Source organism: Enhydra lutris, unplaced genomic scaffold, assembly GCF_002288905.1.
Source record: "Enhydra lutris kenyoni isolate GAN:26980312 unplaced genomic scaffold, ASM228890v2 scaffoldscaffold16, whole genome shotgun sequence".
In the NCBI taxonomy this organism is placed as follows: Eukaryota; Metazoa; Chordata; class Mammalia; order Carnivora; family Mustelidae; genus Enhydra; species Enhydra lutris.
The window spans coordinates 6,510,377-6,531,618 of NW_019154100.1; the positions used below are offsets into that span (position 1 = coordinate 6,510,377).

Genomic DNA, 21,242 nt, shown 5'->3' on the forward strand with positions numbered 1-21,242 from the left:
ATTACATTGCACACCTAAGATTAATATGTTAGATGTCAACTATACAATAAAAAATTAGATCAATATAAACTAATGAATGGATATAGTGAAACAGAAACAGTTTATACCAGAAGATTCTCACCTCAAAATTGTGCTCCTTCTACTGTTCTGGCTGCTCCATTTCATCTCCTTTTCTTGTCCTCTTTATCCCCATGACCTCCTGTGGTAAAATGAGAAATAGATATTTGGTTAGAAGAAGAGGGATAAATGTTGTAGTTGTTTCTGTTTTTAAGTAATGCACATCTGTAAGTGTTCCTAGCAGATGATTTCTCTTTTTATCAGATTATTAGGGGGTGAGGTAACCTGCAGAGCATTACTAAACATTCTGGATGGTTTAGGGGTAGGCAAATGAACATGAAACCACCACCTAGTTTTTAACATCATCGGATTTGAGCTTTGAAAAGTTCAGTCTGGTTAGAGGTATGGCAGAGAAGCAGTAAGATTGGATTTTTGAGCCAGAATTGAGGAAGATGAGTGAAAGGAATAGGAAATTCAGGCAAGAAATCATGCCTTAACCAAGGCAACAGCAAGACGTTAGAGCACAGACCTCATATTTGAGAGTTATTTAGAAGGGAGAAAGGGAGTGGAGCCAGTGGAGACCTCAAAGTCAATTACTCTTTCTAGATACTTGTCATAGAAGAAAGAGAAATGTAGCAGTAAACACACAGAAATAGTCCCTGAATATATTTCATTAAAAAGAGAAACTTATTCGTAGAAGGGGAAACAGCCAGGAGAGAAGGAGAACTTAAAGAAGACACAGAGAGAGGATGATTGAAATAGGGATGACTGATGGGAGTCATCAACACCCCAAGAAAAGGGATGGAAAGAGATTTAGAGCAGAGGAGAGGGATTAGCTTTAAACTAGGGGGAAGGAAGAACGAAGTCCACAAGCTATTTACAATATTTCAGAAAGCCTTCTGGAAATTGCAATTAAATAAAATGTCAAGTTTCTTTACTTTTGGCAGGCATTAAATCAATCCTGCGGGCCAACACTGGTTATCACACGCTGATCAGAAATTCTAATTTGCTGTTGATGACATCATAGAAATTGCTAGGATGTTATTGGCGGACCATATGCTGTTAGCAGAGTTATTTATCTGGTTTTTACAATATCTGATTTAATTCCTCCAGCATGTGGTCAACCTTGGATCAGAAGAGTGACAGCCAAAATTAAGCGACCATTTCCAGGGAACAGTGCCTAGTGTTTGTACACTTATTTACTTTATTGCTTATTAGCATTACATCCATGACAGTGATGTATGTGATTTCATTTAAGTGACAAAATCTTTCAAGATATGGGGTCCACGGATGAAAACATAATAAAAGGAGTTCTTGGATGAAAAGAGTTGGGATGACAAGATCTCAATAGTCCCATCAAATCTTACATTCTATAATTTTAAGAGGGGTTTATAAACACAAGTTCAGGAACGGCTGAATGGGAAAGTTGTAAAGAATACTTGAAAACACCCCACCTAACCAGTGACTCACTTTAAACAAGGCAAATAGATAGGAAAGCAATGTAAATTTCCATCTGGAGGGCAGCACAGGAGAGACCAAAAAAAAAAAAAAAAAAAAAAAAAAAAGTGGGTGAGGGCTAACACTTAATAAAAGCAAAGGCATGCTTGCTTTATCGATAACCACAAAACATTAACCAACTTTAGGAGCAGGAATGATTGTCATGAGCACACTTTTTAATGTCTGGCGCACCCACCTAGCCAACCCTTACGTAAATACAAATGAAGAGCGAGGATCTTTTCCCCTCAACACCTACACCAAGCTAGGCTCATTCTGTACCTTCTACTCTGTACTTTGGTGTACCTTCGCCCACTGGAACTGGGCAATTTTTCTTTTTTTAAGTTTCAAGAGAAATGGAGCAAGAAAGTAAGTTTAAGAGTTGACTGGTCCTCGTGGGTTGGGTGCTCCGGCTATCAGCAATTTCAACACCTGGCAAGCATCTAGGATCAGCCAGACTGACCAGACGCCAGGAATATCACATCCACCTGGTTAGGTTGGGGCGGGGGGTGCGTAGAAAGGTAAGGAAAAGGGTCTGTTGGGGAAGGGGGGAGTAGAATAACGTGACCTGTAGTTCTGTTACCTCCAACCTGGGCTCAGGTAGTGGCCAGAGAGACAGGAGAAAGCCCCAGGACTCGCTTTTGGGCTAAATTGGACCCTTTGTCCTCTCTACGCACATCCTCATGTCCCTGCCACCGCCGCCGCCCGCCAGGGCCCATGACCCGGTGACCCCGGAGAGCGGTCTGGGGACCACGACCCCGGAGCACTGGGCATCCGGACCCCCCTCGCAGGCGCAGCCGCTATTAAGACAGGAGGCTAAAGGGGAGGAGGAGGAAGGGGAGGAGACAGGCGTCCAGGGCGCCTGGGGAACCGGCACTGCCGAGCAGGGGTGGCGAGGCTGGGATAAAGCCGCCGAGGCGGCCGCGGCCGAGGAGGGGCAGGTGGAGGCCCGGGGCGCCGCGGCGGTGGGGTCAGGCTCCCCGGCGGGAGGCGCGGGTGGCGGCCGCGGGGGCTGGCAGCGGCTCCTTGCTTGGCTGCGGCGGCGGCAGCCCCAGTGCTGCCCCTGTGCGGCGCCCCTTCCCCGCTCCGCCGCGCACTGTTGTCATGGAGGAACCAAGATGGCGGCTCTGGCCTACAACCTGGGCAAGCGGGAGATCAACCACTACTTCAGCGTGAGGAGCGCCAAGGTGCTGGCGCTGGTGGCCGTGCTGCTCCTCGCAGCGTGCCACCTCGCCTCCCGCCGCTACCGAGGTGAGCGGGCCCTCCCCCTGCCTGGGCCGGCCGGGGGAGGAGGCGACGCGGCGGCTGGAGGCCGCCCCCCTCGCCCAACACACGCCCACGCTCACGCGTTCGCCCGCCCGCCCGCCAGCCCGCGCGCGGGGCAGGCGGGGAGGCGGTGCCCCCACGTGCCCCCAGGTGCCCCCGGCTGCGGCCCGGGTGCCCCTGGCCGACTGAGCGGACCCCAGTGCGGGCCGCCCCCAGAAAAGGGCCCGTGGTCCTGGGGCCCCAGAGCCGCCAGCGCAGCGGTCTTGGCAGCAGATCCGGGCCTGGCGCGAGCTGCTTTCGGGGTCCGGGCTCCTGCGCGAGCTGGGCCGGGGAGCCGCGCCAGGCCCGGGCCTCGCGTGCACCAGGTCGGACCCTCGGACCTCGGGGGCCAACCGGGGATGCCGAAGGCGGAGGCCGCCCGGCCAGGGGCACCTTTGCCAGAGTTGGGGTCGTCTATTCTGAGCCCTAGGGGTCCGGCTCTTTGGCTTTTGTTTAATCCGGTCTCTGCCCTGTACTGCAGAGCCGAGCTGTTGTTGGACAGCGGCAAGGGCCTCCCCATTTTCCTCTGCCGCCCGGGCGACAGCTGGCAAAAGATGCCCTTGGCCAAATGGAGGAGGTATCACCCAGCCTCTGTGATTCAGAAACGTTTAAAGGGTCTGGTTGCACACTTTTTACAAAGTAAAGGCGCTGGGGCAGATAGAAAAGAAGTTTTGGGTTGACAGGAGTCGAGGTGTGCAAGGAAGTTACTACGTTGGAAGCAGTTTGAAAGGAGGCCTTCCGTGTGGGTTTTGAAATTGGTGTGAAGGGTAAAAGGAAATATGACCTTATTTCAAAACGAATTATCTTTCAGTAATCAAGGGATATTTACTTGTCCTTGTTGATTGACTTTTTTTTTTTTTTTTTTAATTTTCTCTGTTAAAATGCCACTAGCAGAGAGGCTGGCAAGCTGAGGGAAATTAATAATGATAGGATCTTTTATTTTTGGCTCTTAGTATTATCGAAGCCATTATCTGGACAGCTCTGGGTGACTATGAGATTAATTGGTCAAGATGTAATGTGTAATGGACAGGTGCACATTTAACGCTATTCCCATTAAACTTTGCACCCACTTTGGCAAAATATCCAGTAAGTGGGGTATTGGGGAGCTCTGTTCTCATCCCAGGAGATCTTTCAAAGTGTAGGGTATTTTGAGCAGTTTTGCTACTTTTTTTCCCCCTGCAATTCTTGAGGATTATAAATCTTTAGTACTGTACTGGATGAATATCTCTGTATTTAAATGCACTGAACCGATTTTAAAAGATAAATTCTTTATACCCTTTGGCCTTTCTCTTTCACCCTCCTATAGGTCACAGCCATAGAGCTGGCTGGGCTTTAGTTCATCCTGGGTGGGTCTAACAGAAGTCAGACACTTTCACATGTAAAGTGAAACTAGCAATGTTGATGCACTCCAGGTTGTTTTGAAGAGAATTTCCTAACTACTATTAATCCTTTTATGTTTGTTATAAGATGACAGTAACCCAACTCGATTTTGTCTGTGTGAGGGTAAATGTTCTGTGGTGCCACAGGGCTAAAGATAAATATCTGGTCCCCCCCCCCTTTCTTTTTCTATTGTGCTTTTGTCTTTTGATAAGCTTGGGCACTAATTATTATGGTTAGATTCTGTATTTCATCCTTTCAAGATCTGTCATCAGCAGAGAAAACAGAATGTCAGATGGAACTTTATGAGTCAGTGTAGCAATCTGGGGTTGTTTATAAAGCCTCGGCCAGAAGCTAGTCATCAGCTTCCGTAGGTGCTTCGGTGTCTTCAGTGTGAAGCAGTACACCTGGTGTGTGTACTTGCCCAGACTGAATGTCAAGAACTTGAGCCAGAGACTGTTTGGGAAAAATAATGATCCTACCAAGAAGTTTTTAGACATCCTCCTGCTTTGGCAGAGTCAAACTGAGTGAGATGTAATGTTCTTCACACAAAGATAACCCTACACTTGAATCGCATTATCATAAATTTAGAATAAAAAAGGACTTTACATTAGATACAGAGGTTTATGCTTTATGTTAAAATCTCCAGTGTGTGGGTGTGCAGACGCCTCAGGCAAGGTAGAGTGAATGCAGCTCGAATACCCATCTTCAGTATCTCTTGCTTTACAAACTATCAAAAGGAAAGAAAGAATTATGTACCAAAGAAAGTAAAGCTTGGTAAACACTACATGCTAACTTTGAGTACTTGTTATATGCCAGATGCTGCTCTACTAAGGGTTTTACATGTTTGAACTCCTTTTGTCTTTACAACCATTCCGTGAAGTAGATGAAATTACCATATTTCTTCCCACCCCACCATTTTTGACATCTCTGCAATCAGGACAAATTCTTAAAACTTTATTACATGTCAAAGTTTAATTGATAACATTTTTTCCTAGTGTTACATAAAATAGTGATGTGTCTTATAATCAGTGGTCTTAGATCCAGCGAATTACGGTATTATTTACATTTTAAAGATGAGGCATGAGAGGTTAACTTGCCTAAGGACACACAATTAGTCAGTGATTGAGCTAGGATTTACAACCCAGTTAGTCCACCTCATGCCATTAGGTTATAGACTGCCTTTCTCAGAGCTCCTTAGACAGTGGTGATGTATAGAAGATGGAGTGAGAAAGCATTTTCCAGAGGGACATGGATTAAATCATTTAGAAACACTAATTCAGCCTCACAGTACCAATCAAGAGTTTTCCTTTTCTTTTTCAAGTAAAATGGTTTTCTAAAAGTTGAATTTGTAAAACTTCAAAATCTGACCAGCTTACTTTTTATAACCTATGTTTATCTTTTCCCTTCTTTCTAAACTCCAGTCTCACAGTCTAAGTATGCTTTGCCCTTTTATGCATCTCACAGATACCTAATTTTCTCTGCCTGCAGTGACCTCTCTCCTTAAAAGAAAGTGCAGATTTTTCTTTCAGGGTCTGATTCAAATGTCACCACCACAGAAATAAGAATTAGGAATCTAGTGTTTCTATAGCAATGAGTACACACTACGTTGTATCATAGTAATTTGTATCCATCTTCCCCACACAAACTGTGAGCTTCCAAGGGCATTTTATGCATCTTTAAATCATCTGAGCTTAACATACAGAAGGAACTCCATAAACCATAATTGGACAAGTAGATTCTCAAAGTCCTTATTTCCTTTTGTTTTTCCCCTTTTATTTGGTTCTTTTGGTTTTCATTGAATTTCATGTTCTAATAGTATGTTCTGATCTCAACTTTAGAAGATAGAGGGGTTTTATTTATTTGTTTATTTATTTATTTGACAGAGATCACAAGTAGGCAGAGAGGCAGAGAGAGAGGAGGAAGCAGGCTCCCCGCGGAGCAGAGAGCCCGATGTGGGGCTCGATCCCAGGACCCTGGGATCCTGACCTAAGCCAAAGGCAGAGGCTTTAACCCACTGAGTCACCCAGGCGCCCTGAGGGGTTTCTTTATTATTAATATTACTTTCATATAAAGTGGTAGAATGACATTTTAAATAATAATCCTATTAACTATATTTTTCTGAATTTTCTCCATCTCTAATATTACTAAATCACAAAATGTCCATTAATATTGTGATTACAGATTAAAAACATCATTTCCGTGACAAGAGGCCAATAGCTATAGCCTTAAGGGTAGTTCCAATCTGGATAAATTTTAATTTTTTAATTGATAAACTTGTCTCAAATGCCTTAATTTTCTTGAGATCTAATTCCTTTCTGTCACCAGGCATATTAAATGCAAATATTAAATATCATGGCATGTTTGGGAGAAAAATGAGTTCAAAGTTCAGAAATTAAAGTAAGAAGGAAGCAACTCTTGGTCTCTTAGCCTTTTCTCTCTTTGCCAGAAAGATCCTGATCTGTATGACAGCATCTGTAATAGAGGCCACTCCTAGTTTGTCAAAAGAAAAATATAAAAGGTGATTTTTCAACACAGACCAAAGTGTGACCTTGCTGAATTTTGGGCAAACAAACATTACACAAATCATGTTAAAAACTTTGTGGTCTGATATTTTCATGGTTGGTAGTATGAAACAGATAGCTTTGGTAGGATGATTTAGGCAGTCTAAGGTGCAGAATGCCAGAGGTATTCTATTGAAAGGGAAAAACAAGTTATGGTTTACTTAGCACATTAGATGTTTTCTTTAGTTGTTATATTTTGTTTTTCAGCCTTTTTTTTTAACACGTGTTTGTCTTTTTACTTACTTGGGCCTGACGCAAGCTGCTGCTGGGGTCCGGGTCCGGGTCCAGGTTGTTTTTAGTATCTTTCTATTATAGAAAAATTATACATAAAAACCTGAGACTTTGGATTAACAAAATGCTTATGGTTAAAATAATAGACTGAGGAGGAGGACAGCCATTCATCTAGATAATCTTAGTATTGGAGATAGCTGAAGTAGATAGTTCTCTCCCTTTAGTTGTATGTGTGTATAGTTTTTTTGTATTTTATTTGGTTTTGTTTCTAGCTTGATTCATCCGAGCACTTGGCAACTTGCATCTCATACTGGTTGTTTTAAACTAGCTCTCAAAATTATATGAGACAAATGAAAAGGATTTTTCTGGGATTTTTTTGTTTTCTTTTGTTTGGGGTTTTTCTGGGTAGATTTTGAAAGGGAAATATGTGCCAGCAGATATTTATGTATACTTAGTATACATGATAAAGATGTGGGACTTAAATTTATTTTAACATCTAGATTACATTTAGTGATTTGGTCCAAAAATACCTCTCAGGAAAAGGGAGCTTGTTTCAGAGTCTGGAGTTTTGTGGGAGTTTTCTTTTTTAGATTAGGTTAATTTATCTTCAATTAGATTAAATAGTAGTTATTATCACCACTACTTATATTACTTTTCAGACAAGTATAAGAAAGTCTCTTGCCTTTTCGGTTGTCTAGTTAGCAGTTCTTTTACTTTTCTAACAGTTCTTTATATTAGATTCTATCTATTAAAATAGCTGATAAACATTCTGTCCTCTGACGGAACTTCAACCAATACTATACAGAGGCTATCGATTTCAGATACAAAGATTACTAAAAAAAAAACTTTGCATCATAAAATATATTAAGAAGCGTCATCATCAACTAGCATTCAGTAGCAAATTAAAAGTTTCTTTCCTGGAAATACCAGTAGTTTCTTTTTCTTTTTTTTTTTTTTTTTTAAGATTTTATTTATTTTGAGAGAGAGAGAGCACAAGCAGGGAAGTGGCAGGTAGAGGGAGAAGCAGGCTCCTCACTGAGCAAGGAGACCCATGCTGGACTAAATCCCAGGACCCTGGGATCATGACCTGAGCTGAAGGCAGACGCTTAACTGACTGAGCCACCCATGTGTCCCGAGACCAGTGGTTTCTAAAATACGATGTTTCTAGTGCCTTTTGGTTAGTGGCAACTCCAGATCTGTTTAGGGGGTGGGCGCAATATGGATTCATCAATCTATAGCTATTTTTATCCCACTAGCTGAACTACTAAAAAACAATGTGTGAGTGGTAGTAGTGAGGAAAAAAAGAACTCTGCATTTTTAAACACATTTTCTGGTAGAGAAAAGACTGGTTATTTTAAGATGTTGGTATTGTACTTCCATCTTCATAAAACCATATTGAAAACCCTGTAGATACTTAACAAATAACATAATTCCACAGCTGAAGGTGTGTTTCTGTTTCAAATTCTATTAAAAAAACAATAATTAAATAACAACAACAAAAGGAAGGGAGATAGAAGGAAGAAAAGGAAGAAAAAGTCCACAGAATTAATGCCTAGTTATTTGCAACTTCTATTAAGTTTTTTAGAAAATACAAATTACTAACTTTTTGCTTGGTTTGTAGATGTATTTAAAGAGTTAGAAATGCTATAAGTGTGGTATTTTCATTCTAATTTTAAACATTTACTAGATTTTTAATATAGAACCATTATAAAGGAATGAAGCAGAAGGATGTTCTTAGGAAAAAAACTTAATTGTGTGTTCTTATAGTCCTTTCTTTACTCCTTCTTGATTATGTATCTTAATTTTGTTTTTTAGAACTAGAATTAGTTTTTAATAATTGGAAAGAATTAAGAACTGATTATTTATTGTTTTCTTACAGAGATGTTATTAAAAAATCTTTAAATACCAAAAAATAAAAAATAAAATAAAACCCTGCACAGGCTACATATATAATTGCAAAATTTTAAATAATTTATATTTTTGCTTTCCCTATCCTGTTTTCTACCAGCACAACAATCCAGTATTTTCACTTTCTCTTCCTGTTCCATTTTAGAATTTATGACACTGAAATAACAGCACCTTCATTATTTATGTATACCTATCTTGTATTTGTATCACCTTTTATCTGTACGTTGGCCAGATAAATGGATAACCAGCGGGGAAAAGAGATGTGTTCTTCTACTTTAAATATTGTTGGGTGTTCTCTGTCCCCACCCTAAATGATTCAGTACCATTTTTGTGCCATAGTGTTCCTCTCTCCTGACCTTAACTATTTGTGACTTTTAATAAAGAACTAGAAAGTAATTTAAATAATACGTATATTTTATTGTAACCCCATGGCTTTTCTAAATATCTTGTTTTTCCCTTATCCATTTGACATATTTGGACTTTTGTTAATGCCTCCAACTCCCTTTTAAACTCCTTGAGTCATGTAAGCTAATGTCCAATAAAATGGCCAAAGGAAAAAGGGGGACCATCTCTCCCATTTATACAAAACTGAAGGGTTTCCCAGGTGTGGAACTTTCTGTATGAAACCATGACAGCCTCAACCAAACTAGGAGGAGTTGGCTGGCTGATGAGCAGAAAGGAAGGCAAGAACATCAAGAGAAGTAGAGAGGCTGAATATTAATAACTGTGAAATCTATATTTGTTATTGATACCAATACTATATACCTTCAGCCACCATGTAGCTGACATAGTTCTAAGTCTTATCTTTGTAAATTATAACAGGGTGAAATTTTGGTCAGCTCAATAGGAAGTTCTTAAATAAATCTTCTGTTTGTACATTTACAGAATAGGGCTAGCATACTTCCTCACAGGGAAGTTGTGAAAATCAGGGAATAGGTTTATATAAAATATCTTCATTACTGCTTTTCCAGTTGTGCAAATGGATTATACATTATAGTAATTGAATAAAGTAATTGAAGAAGCCATTTCTTCTTTTTTATTCCTTAAACTTTTCTTTTTCAACTAGGAGTGGTAAACAGATATAAGGACTAGTTTGAGATCATGTCCCTAGAAAAAGACCTGAAGCAGAAGGCAGTTCTGAATATAGCATTTAAAAATATAGCATTTAAAAATTAGGGGTCCCTTCTACAGTGAAGCATCTGTCATTAGTGGCTCTTATCCTCTTGAATATTAATGTATTGATATTTTCTGTGCTTCTAATGGATGAGTAATATCCACCTAGAACGTATAGTGAAGCATAGAAAACTTTGTATTTTTTCATCTCAGAGAGCTTACATGAGGTCAGATAATCAACATACAAAAATATGACTATAGTTTACCACACTATTTGTTGAACCATTACAGGCAATGACTCATGCGAATACCTTCTCTCAAGTGGCAGATTTCTCGGAGAGAAAGTTTGGCAACCTCACAGTTGTATGATGCATAAATACAAAATCAGGTAAGGTTTCTTCATTTTGTTGCTTGTTTTCTTTTCTAGCATGGGTCTTAATATCTAGTGGATAGTGGTTACTGAAGCAAAGAAAATACTATATGGTACTTTTCTCTGTGATGGTAGAGAATTGCTGACAGAGTCGGGGTGGGGGTGGAGGTGGGGGCGAGCCCAGATGAAGATTCCTGCCAAAAGCATTAGGGAAATAAATTGTCCAAGCTTCTTTAACTTGGGTGAGAGAGAATCAGGCCCAAGGCAGTAAGTAGCCTGTGAGTGAAGGACTGTAGCTTTAGGGCTTGAATATCTACCTCATGGAGTTATTCTGAGATGACAGATATAAAGCACTTGATACACTTAAAGTGCCTCTTAAACACTTAATAAATGAGGGCTGTAATTATTGATCATTGTAGAGTTAGTTTATTGTCCATGGGCTGGTTGGTTAAACAAACCTGGCCACCTATCTCTAAAACAACGTAAGTGTGTGTATGATAATCCTGTACTACTTTCTTCACAAACTATGTGCTTTGAAATGCCAACATGCTGATTTTATTACTGCAATTAATGTTTCTTTGTTGATTTCAGTGAAGCAAAGAACTGTCTTGTAGATAAACATATTGCATTTATTGGCGATTCAAGAATTCGTCAGCTGTTTTATTCTTTCGTAAAAATAATCAATCCCCAATTCAAAGAAGAAGGAAATAAGGTAAAACTTACCTATTCTCTTCATTAGGGTATTGTTTTAGAAGTTAACCAACTGGGTAGTTATAGGAGGAATATGCCTCTCCACATTAACAAAGAGAACTATAAAAGTTTTACTTTGGTTTTGGGAAAGGTGGAGGGGAAAAGGGATGGTAGCCATAATGGGGAACATAATGGAGAACACAAGAAGAAGTGGTGGATAAGGTATTAGTAAACCTTTTATACTGTAAACTACTAATTTTCAGAAATAGTAAGTTCTTTCAGTAGAAGAACATTTTAGAATTTCTTAGAAAGAACACTAAGAGCAAATATCCCTCATTCTTCTTTTCATATTTTGCCATATTTCTTTTTAATCGCTTAAAAAAATGATAATTTGTAATCTTTTAGCATGTACAATTTTATGTCTTGCTTCTTTTCCCACCACTTACCATAATTCACCGTATTATTATATAATCAATATAAGTATCTTCATAATGGCAATGTGTTATTGAGTGGATATATGTATAATTTTATATAATTTTCTTTTTGTAATTTTCTATTTTTTCTTAATTTTACAATTTAAAAAAAGGACATTCTTGATTACATCTTTGCATGAAAACTCTGCTTTTTAGATTATTTCTGTAGAATTGAATCTCTGTAATGCAAATAAGTTAAAGAATACAAACATTTTTAAAACTACTGATTAAATTGCTAAACTATTTTAATTTACACTGCTATTAGCAATGTCCATCAGGACCTAATTTTCTGCAGCTTTGCTAGCACTGGGCAATTATACTGTATACGTGAAACAACAATGCGACAAATTTCTGCTCTTTTTATAGAAAATTTCTGATTTTAAAAATGTATCTGTCTTTGAAAACTAACAAGAATGGATCTCTCTACATATATTTGTTAATTTGTTGATTAGTTAATATTTTGTGGATTACCTCATCCTGTCTTTCTTTTTATACATTTTTAAGTGGTCCAAAATTCCAGTCCCTGTCTTCAACTGTAGATGATTGGGAGTGGGTGATAGCAGGGAGAGAAAAGTAAAATACAAGAATGTTTAGAATTGTAGGGGGAATAGGTAATGATTTTATGATGAAAATCTGCTTGTTCCCCTCAATTTGCCCTGTGGTAAGGAGTTGAAAAATGAGGGACTTCCCAGCTAAGTATGTATCTAGTCAACATAGTCACTACATCCTTGGGAACTATTCCTGTGAGAAGAGTCCATTGGCTATTCGAGATTCTGTCCACTAGGAAAGGCTAGTATAGATTTTAAATTTGAACAAGGGTAAGTGATAAAGTCCACTATTTTGATATTTGATATTTTGATATCTGTAATTGTATTTTTCATTTGTATTTATAGACACAAAATTATACAGAAAGGTTGAAACTATTTCGTGATATGAGATTATCACAGTTTTAAAGTAAAATACTTTCAGTGAACTTGTAAAAAGTAGAGAGATTTCTAACTTCAAAGAAGCAGTTTTAATATTTCTAGGCTAGTGTGAATTTCTGAAAATTGGAATAATGGATTTGGCAGCAGTTACTTAAAAACAAAAACAAAAACAAAACAAAACAAAACAAAACTATGATTTAGTTTACAGCCAAAAGTAGGTACAATATGGTACATTGTTTCAGAGCCCTGGTTATAACACTAGGTTTCCAGTCTTTATTTTCTAGAGGTGCTCAGTTAACCCACAATAATAAAAAAAGATACATTTAGATTTGTGTGCATTTAAAAAAGAAACAAAGACAGTTTGTCCTAGTCTAAGAGAAACAGTTGCTGAGAAACTAGTTCAAACTGCTGGTGGAACATTTGCCGAAATGTATTTTACTTAGTTCCCTTGTCTGAACACCTTGAAGACAGAGATTGTGTATTATCATTATTATTTTTAAAATACATTTCTTGTGTCTTGCAAAACCTGGCATATTGTAGAGGCTGATTATTATTATTTTAGCCTTGGTATGGGTTTCTTTGGGAAGAGTAGGAGTATTGAAGATAATTCATTTGAATTTTTCTTCTCCGTGTTGAGGCAAAAAAAAAAAAAATTACGCTGTAGAACAGGACTCTTTTCTCAAATTCCATTTTGTGGAAGACTAGTTCTGCAAAAAGCTCTGGTCAAATAAATTTGGGCAGAGCTGGACATCATGTCTCCCTTTTAGATGGTTTTACTTTAGGCTGGGATATTAAAAACTTGAGAAGCCTTGCAGTAAAACAAACAAACAAAAAAAGCTCTGTTTGTGTTGCTTTCAGGTAGAGTACAAACTAGATACTCTGGGGGCCCCTTCGACCTCAAACCAGCTAGATCCAGGATTAAAAAATATATACTTGTTGATGTATTTCTAGACTTTGAGGAAATGGGAGACACTCTCCAGAAAAGGAAAAACCATGAGTCAAAACCAGAGTTGGGAACAATAATAGCAGGCACTCAGTGGAGGTTCAGGCTGGCCTGAAGACAGATGCCAAAGGCTGCAATGCTTTGTATGTAGAAGGCGAAGCTTTGGGCCAGCAGATTTCTCAGTGGTAATATTGGAAGCCAGAGGACACTAGAATAGTAACTTTAAACTTCTAAGACAAAGGAAATTTCTATCTAGAATTGTGTACCTAGCATACAAATGTCTATTCTCAAAATTTAGAACATTTTCAGATAAACAAAAGCAATAAGGGTTTACTGCTGGATAGATTTATAATAAAGGATTTTCTAAAGCATAAATGGAAGAAGGGAAATAATTCAGAAAAAATGATCTGAAATATAAAAAGCAATGGTTAAAGAAAATCCTAAGGAGATATGTAAATCGAAAGTGTATAAAATGATAATATCTTTTTACACTTTATAAAAAGACAGTATTAAAGAACTGGCTAATAATAGCATGTAAGTTCAGAGGGATATGATCACAAAGTTTTCTAAAGTTCCTCTTTGTTCTTTTAGGTATTATCTTACTTTAGAACTTAAGTTAAAGATGGTAGTAAAATATCAAGAGCAAGGGCTAAAAGGATAGAATTAGGATGTATGAATTCCAAACCAGAAGAAGAAAAAATTTGAAACCAAACTCCTCTAATGCCAAATATATGTCCTACACATACATAACATGCGCACACATGTATATGCTCATACACATGTGTTCGTATCTACCTATACAAAACCATATATGTAAAAAACCATAAATGTAAAAATCATTTTTATATATATTCCACATATATTAAAAAAAAAACTGTGTGAGGGAGATAGAAATCAAAAAGTACAACGATAAAAACATTTATAATCAAAATAAGTGCAAGTAGTCTAACCTTGTCAAGTAAACACGGATTTTCTGATTGGCTTTAAAAAGAATTTTCAGCGGCGCCTGGGTGGCTCAGTGGGTTGAAGCCTCTGCCTTCGGCTCAGGTCATGATCCCAGGGTCCTGGGATCGAGCCCCACATCGGGCTCTCTGCTCGGCAGGAAGCCTGCTTCCTCCTCTCTCTCTGCCTGCCTCTCTGCCTACTTGTGATCTCTCTCTGTCAAATAAATAAATAAAATCTTTAAAAAAAAAAAAAAAGAATTTTCAGCTGCTTAAAAAGACATATCTAAAACAAAAAGCTATGGAAGGTTTTAATTAAAAATGAGAAAAGATTTACTAGACAAATACTAAAGAAAGATAAGGCATATTAATATAAGACAATAGATTGTAAGGCAAAAGTGTTATTAAGAATACAGATACTTTTTAATGACAAAAGTTTCAAATCACTAAGATTTTAAACTCGTGGGCATGAAATAAATTAACCTTAATGTATAAAGCAAAATTAATATGATTACAGTGAAGAGTTGACAAATCCTCCATCAAAGTGAGAGAATTGCTCACTGCTCATGCATTTAATGATAGAACAAGTGAAATTACTAAGCATATAGTTGACTAGTAACATGCTGATTTTATGAACTTAACAGGTCAATACTTAAAGAATACACTAAAAAATCAGAGAATATATTTTTTCAAAGCACACGTGGAATCTTTATGACAACATATTGGGCCATTAACCAAGCCACAACAGTATCAGAGAAGTGGTATCATTCTTTCTCTACTAGATAAGTTCCTTTATTTTATAACTTAACCTGATAAAAATTCTAGAAGCCCACCGTAAATGTTCTGAATGGTGAAATGTCAGACATACTTGTGTTATATTCAAAGAGAATACAAGGATGTCCATTATTTCTGCTTATATTCAAAATTGTATTAGAGGTCTTACCCGAGGAAAGATAAAGATGTAAGGATTGGAAAGAGATAGACTCAGAATTTCATATGATACAATTATCTACAAAGAAAACTTTGAAGAATCTATAGAAAATTACTAGATACATTAAAAATTTTAACTAGATAACTGATACCATGATGAACATACAAAAATTAATTGTAGTAACTCAATAAAGCTGTTAAAAATGAAGTGCTTGTCTATATACCAGGAACATAGAGTTCAAACTCATTTAAAAATTACTGTGTATAATATTAACAAAACCATATGGTACATAGGAATAAGCCTAGCAATGTGGAAGGTCTGTATGTAGAATTATCATAAAACTTTATGCTAGCATAATTTAAAATGATAAATGGGAGATATGTACTGTATTCTGGAATGGGAAGAATCAATAGTGTAGAGATGCCAGTTATTTCTAAATTGACCTATAGATCTAATGTAATTTGAATAAAATTCTGACAGGATATGTTGTGGAACTTTACCAGCTGATTCTAAATTTTGTGTGGAAGAGCAGTGGACCAAGAATAACCACAACAGGTCTGAAGAAAAAGGCAGAAAAGTCTTATTTTCCAATATCAAGATTTATTTTAACTCTGTCATAATTAAGGCAGTGTGGTATTGGTAGAGCTAAACAAAGAAACCAATGGAACGTGATCTAGAGCTTTAAAATAAACATGTGTGGGGCACCTGGGTGGCCCAGTCAAGTGTCTGGCTCTTGATTTCAGCTCAGGTTGTGATCTCAGGGTCCCGAGACTGAGCCCTGCATCAAGCTCTATGCTCAGTAGGGAGTCTGCTTGAGATTTCTCCGCCTCCCCCAACTAAATAAGTATTTAAAAAACATAAAATAAATACGTGAGTATAAAAAGACTTAATAAATAACAGAGATGCCATTAAAGATCCCTGGTGAAAAAGAAGTCTGTCCAATTAAGGATGCTGAGGCAATTGGTTATGTAGATGGAAAAAGGTGAAATTGGAACCCCTACCTTCACATCATCAAGTAAAATAATTTCTAGATAAATTTAGACTTAAATATGGAAGCTAAATATTTTAAACCTTTAGCAAAAAAAAAAAAAAAATTCAGGGAATATCTTCAGTACTTCAAGTAGGGAAAAGTTTCTTACATAAGAAACAAAAAGCGCTAACCATAAAATGAAAGATGGATAAATTCCCATACCTTATGATTAAGAGAATCTGTTCATCAAAAGATACCTTACAGGGGTGCCTGGGTGGCTCAGTGGGTTAAAGCCTCTGTCTTCAGCTCAGGTCATGATCCCAGGCTCCTGGGATTGAGCCCCACATCAGGCTCTCTGCTTCCCCATCTCGCTCTCTGTCTACCTCTCTGCCTACTTGTGATCTCTCTGTCAAATAAATAAATAAAATCTTAAAAAAAAAAAGATACCTTATAGAAGAAAAAGCAAGCTACGAACTAGAAGATATTTATAATATACATCCAAGAGATACAAGGATTCAGAAAAAAAAAAAAAAAGACAATCCAGTAGAAAACAAAAGAAGAAAAACATGACCAGGCATTTCAAAGAAGAGGAAACATAAATCCTAGTGTAAATCTGAAAGGTGTTTAAACATTTGTAATTTGGAAATTTCAAATGAAGACCATAGTGAGATACCATCATATACCTACTTTAGTGACAAATTAAATTTTACAGTGGCAAAAAATATGAAGTTTGTCAAGATTTATTAAAGATTCTGTATCTCAAACTGCTGGTGAGAGTATAAATTGTTAGAAACACTTCAGAAAATAACGTCCATTATCATGTGAGGGTGTACATTTGTATAGCCTGTGAACCTATAGAACTATTATTAGGGAAACTCTTAATTATTCATTTATTAAGAAACATATGCAGGAAGGTAACTATCAGTGCTGTTTATAATCTAGATTTGGTGCATTGTAGCAACTGGCCTAGACTCTACAAAAATAATAAACATAATATTTGATATATATAAATACAATAAATTGATGTACAAGGGTTTTATTTTTTTTTATTAACATATAAAGTATTATTTGTTTCGGGTACCGGACTCTGATTTATCAGTCTTACACAATTCACAGCACTTCCATAGCACATACCCTCCCCAATGTCCATCACCCAGCCTCCCTCTTTCTCCCATCACCCTCCACTCTAGCCACCCTCAGTTAGTTTCCTGAGACTAAGAGTCTCTTATGGTTTGTCTCCCTCTCTGGTTTTGTCTTATTTCATTTTTTCTTCTCTTCCTCTGTGATCCTCTGACTTGTTTCTCAAACTCCACAGATTAGAGAGATCATATGATAATTGTCTTTCTCTGGTTGACTTATTTTGCTTAGCATAATACCCTCTAATTTCATCCACATTGTTGCAAACAGCGAGATTTCATTTTTTATGGCTGCATAATATTCCATTATATGTAGATTTTTTTTTTAAATTTTATTTATTTATTTGAGAGAGAGAGAGTGGAGAGGTCAGAGGGAGAGCAGACTCCCCACCAAGCAGGGAGCCCGATGTGGGACTCGATCTTGGGCCTCTAGGATCATGACCTGAGGCAAAGGCAGTTGCTTAACCAATTGAGCCACCCAGGCACCCCTATATTTTTATCTTTATCCATTCATCTATCTATGGACATCTAACCTGTTTCCATAGTTTGGCTATTGTGGACATTGCTGCTATAAACATTGGGGTTCATATGCCCCCTCAGGTCACTACATTTGTATCTTTGGGGTAAATACCCAGTAAGTGTAATTGCTGGGTCATAAGGTAGCTCTGTTTTTAACTTTTTGAGGAACCTCCATATGGTTTTCCAGGGTGGCTGCACCAGCTTGCATTCCCACCAAGAGTGTAGGAGGATTCCTCATCTTTGCTAACATCTGTTGTTTCCTGACTTGTTAGTTTTAGCCATTCTAACTGATATGAGGTGGTATCTCATTGTGGTTTTGATTTGTATTTCCATGATGCCAAGTGATGTTGAACACTTTTTCATGTGTCTGCTGATCATTTGGATGTCTTCTTTGGAGAAATGTCTGTTCATGTCTTCTGCCCATTTCTTGACTGGATTATTTGTTCTTTGGGTGTTGAGTTTGATAAATCCTTTATGGATTTTGGATACTAGCCCCTTATCTGATATGCCATTTGCAAATATCTTCTCCCATTCTGTCATTTGTCTTCTGGTTTTGTTGACTGTTTCCTTTGCTGTGCAAAAGCTTTTGATCTTGATGAAGTCCCAGTAGTTCATTTTTGCCCTTGTTTCTCTTGCCTTTGGTGATGTTTCTAGGAAGAATTTGTTGTGGCTGAGGTCGAAGAGGTTCCTGCCTGTAATCTCCTCAAGAATTTTGATGGATTCCTGTCTCACATTTATGTCTTTCATCTATTTTGAGTCTGTTTTTGTGTGTGGTGTCAGGAAATGGTCCATTTTCATTCTTCTGCATGTGGCTGTCCAATTTTCCTAACACCATTTGTTGAAACAACCATTTTGGTTTTTTTTTCCCCATTGGACATTTTTTCCTGCTTTGTCAAAGATTAGTTGACCATAGAGTTGAGGGTCCATTTCTGGGCTCTCTATTCCATTGATCTATGTGTCTGTTTTTCTGCTGGTACCATACCGTCTTGATGATTACAGCTTTGTAATAGAGCTTGATGTACAGAATTGTGATGCCACCAGCTTTGCTTTTCTTTTTCAATATTCATCTGACTATGCAGGGTCTTTTCTGGTTCCATACACATTTTAGGATTATTTGTTCCATTTCTGTGAAAGAAGTTGATGATATTTTGATAGGGATTGCATTGAATGTGTAGATTGCTCTAGGTAGCATAGACATTTATAATATTTGTTTTTTCAATCTATGGACATGGAATGCTTTTCCATTGCTTTGTGTCTTTCAGTTCTTTCATGAGTATTCTATAGTTTTCTGAATATGGATACTTTGTCTCTTTGGTTAGATTTATTCCTAGGTATCTTATGGTTTTGGGTGCAATTGTAAATGGGATTGACTTCTTAATTTCTCTTTCTTCTGTCTCTCCGTTGGTGTATAGAAATGCAACTGATTTCTGTGCATTGTTTTTATATCCTAACACCTTACTGTATTCCTGTATGAGTTCTAGCAGTTTTGGGATAGAGTCTTTTTGGATTTTCCACATAAATTATCATATCACCTGCAAAGAGTGAGAGTTTGCTTTCTTCTTTGCCAATTTGGATGCCTTTTATGTCTTCTTGTTGTCTGATTGCTGAGGCTAGGACTTGTAGTACTATGTTGAAGAGCAGTGGTGATTGTGGACAGCCCTGCCATGTTCCTGACCTTAGGAGAAAAGCTTTCAGTTTTTCTCCATTGAGAAGGATATTCATTGTGTGCTTTTCATAGATGGCTTTTATGATATTGAGGTATGTACCCTCAATCCCTACACTGTGAAGAGTTTTTTGTTTTTTGTTTTTTTTTTAAAGATTTTATCCACTTATTTGACAGACAGAGATCGCAAGTAGGCAGAGAGGCAGACAGAGAGAGAGGAGGAAGCAGGCTCCCCGCTGAGCAGAGAGCCCAATGCTGGGCTCGATCCCAGGACCCTGGGATCATGACCCGAGCCAAAGGCAGAGGCTTAACCCACTGAGCCACCCAAGCACCCCTGTGAAGAGTTTTAATCAAGAAAGGATACTGTACTTTGTCAAATAATTTTTCTGCATCTATTGAGAGGATCATATGGTTCTTATCCTTTCTTTTATTAATGTAGTGTATCGCATTGATTTGCAGGTGTTGAACCACCCTTGCATCCCAGGAATAAATCCCACTTGGTCTTGGTGAATAATCCATTTAATGTACTGTTGGATCCTATTGACTAGTATCTTGGTGAGAATTTTTGCATCTATGTTCATCAGGGACATTGATGTGTAATTCTTTTTGGTGTGGGTCTTTGTCTGGTTTTGGGATCAAGGTAATGCTGGCCTCATAAAATGTGTCTGGAAGTTTTACTTCCATTTCTCTTTTTTGGAACAGTTTCAGAAGAATAAGTATTAATTCTTCTTTAAATGTTTGGTGGAATTCCCCTAGGAAGCCACCTGGCCCCGGGCTCTTGTTTGTTGGGAGATTTTTGATTACTGCTTCAATTTCCTTGCTGGTTATGGGTCTGTTCAGGTATTTCTTCCTGGTTCAGTTTTAGAAATGCATCTATTTCTTCCAGATTGTCTAATTTGTTGGCATAGAGTTGCTCATAATATGTTCTCATATATTGTTTGTATTTCTTCAGTGTTGGTTGTGATCTCTTTCATTCATGATTTTATTTATTAAGTCCTTTCTCTTTTTGATAAGTCTGGCCAGGGGTTTATCAATCTTAGTAAATCTTTCAAAGAATCAGCTCCTAGTTTCGTTGATCTGTTCTACTTTTTTTTGGTTTCTCTTTCATTGATTTTTGCTCTAATCTTTTTTATTTCCCTTCTCCTGCTGGGTTTAGGCTTTATTTGCTGTTCTTTCTCCAGCTCCTTTAGGTGTAGGATTAGGTTGTGTATTTGATACCTTTCTCGTTTTTTGAGAAAGGCTGGTAATGCTACATACTTTCCTCTTAGGACTGCCTTTGCTGTATCACAAAGATTTTGAACAGTTGTTTTCGTTTTCATTTGTTTCCATGAATTTTTAAAATTCTTTTTTAATTTCCTGTTTGACCCATTCATTCTTTAGTAGGATGCTCTTTAGCCTCCATGTATTTGAGTTCTTTCCAACTTTCCTCTTGTGATTGAGTTCAAGTTTCAAAACAGTGTGGTCTGAAAATATGCAGGGAATGATCCTACATATTTTGGTACCAGTTGAGATCTGATGTGTGACCCAGGATGTGATCTACTCTGGAGAATGTTCCATATGCACCAGGGAAGTATGTGTATTCTGTTCCTTCGGGATGGAATATTCTGAATATATCTGTGAAGTCCATCTGA

The 21,242-nt window shown here is 37.8% G+C and overlaps 1 protein-coding gene across 1 annotated transcript in view; it reads left to right on the top strand.

Moving 5' to 3' along the window:
* The first annotated feature begins 2,500 nt into the window (after positions 1-2,500).
* LOC111147385 (CAS1 domain containing 1) overlaps positions 2,501-21,242 on the top strand; it is a 56,020-nt gene continuing 37,278 nt past the window's right edge. The window contains exons 1-3 of the mRNA XM_022503389.1: positions 2,501-2,802; positions 10,341-10,437; positions 11,011-11,131. Of these exons, the coding sequence (XP_022359097.1) occupies positions 2,670-2,802; positions 10,341-10,437; positions 11,011-11,131 (351 nt within the window). The 5' untranslated portion in view covers positions 2,501-2,669. The remainder of the gene's footprint in view (positions 2,803-10,340; positions 10,438-11,010; positions 11,132-21,242) is intronic.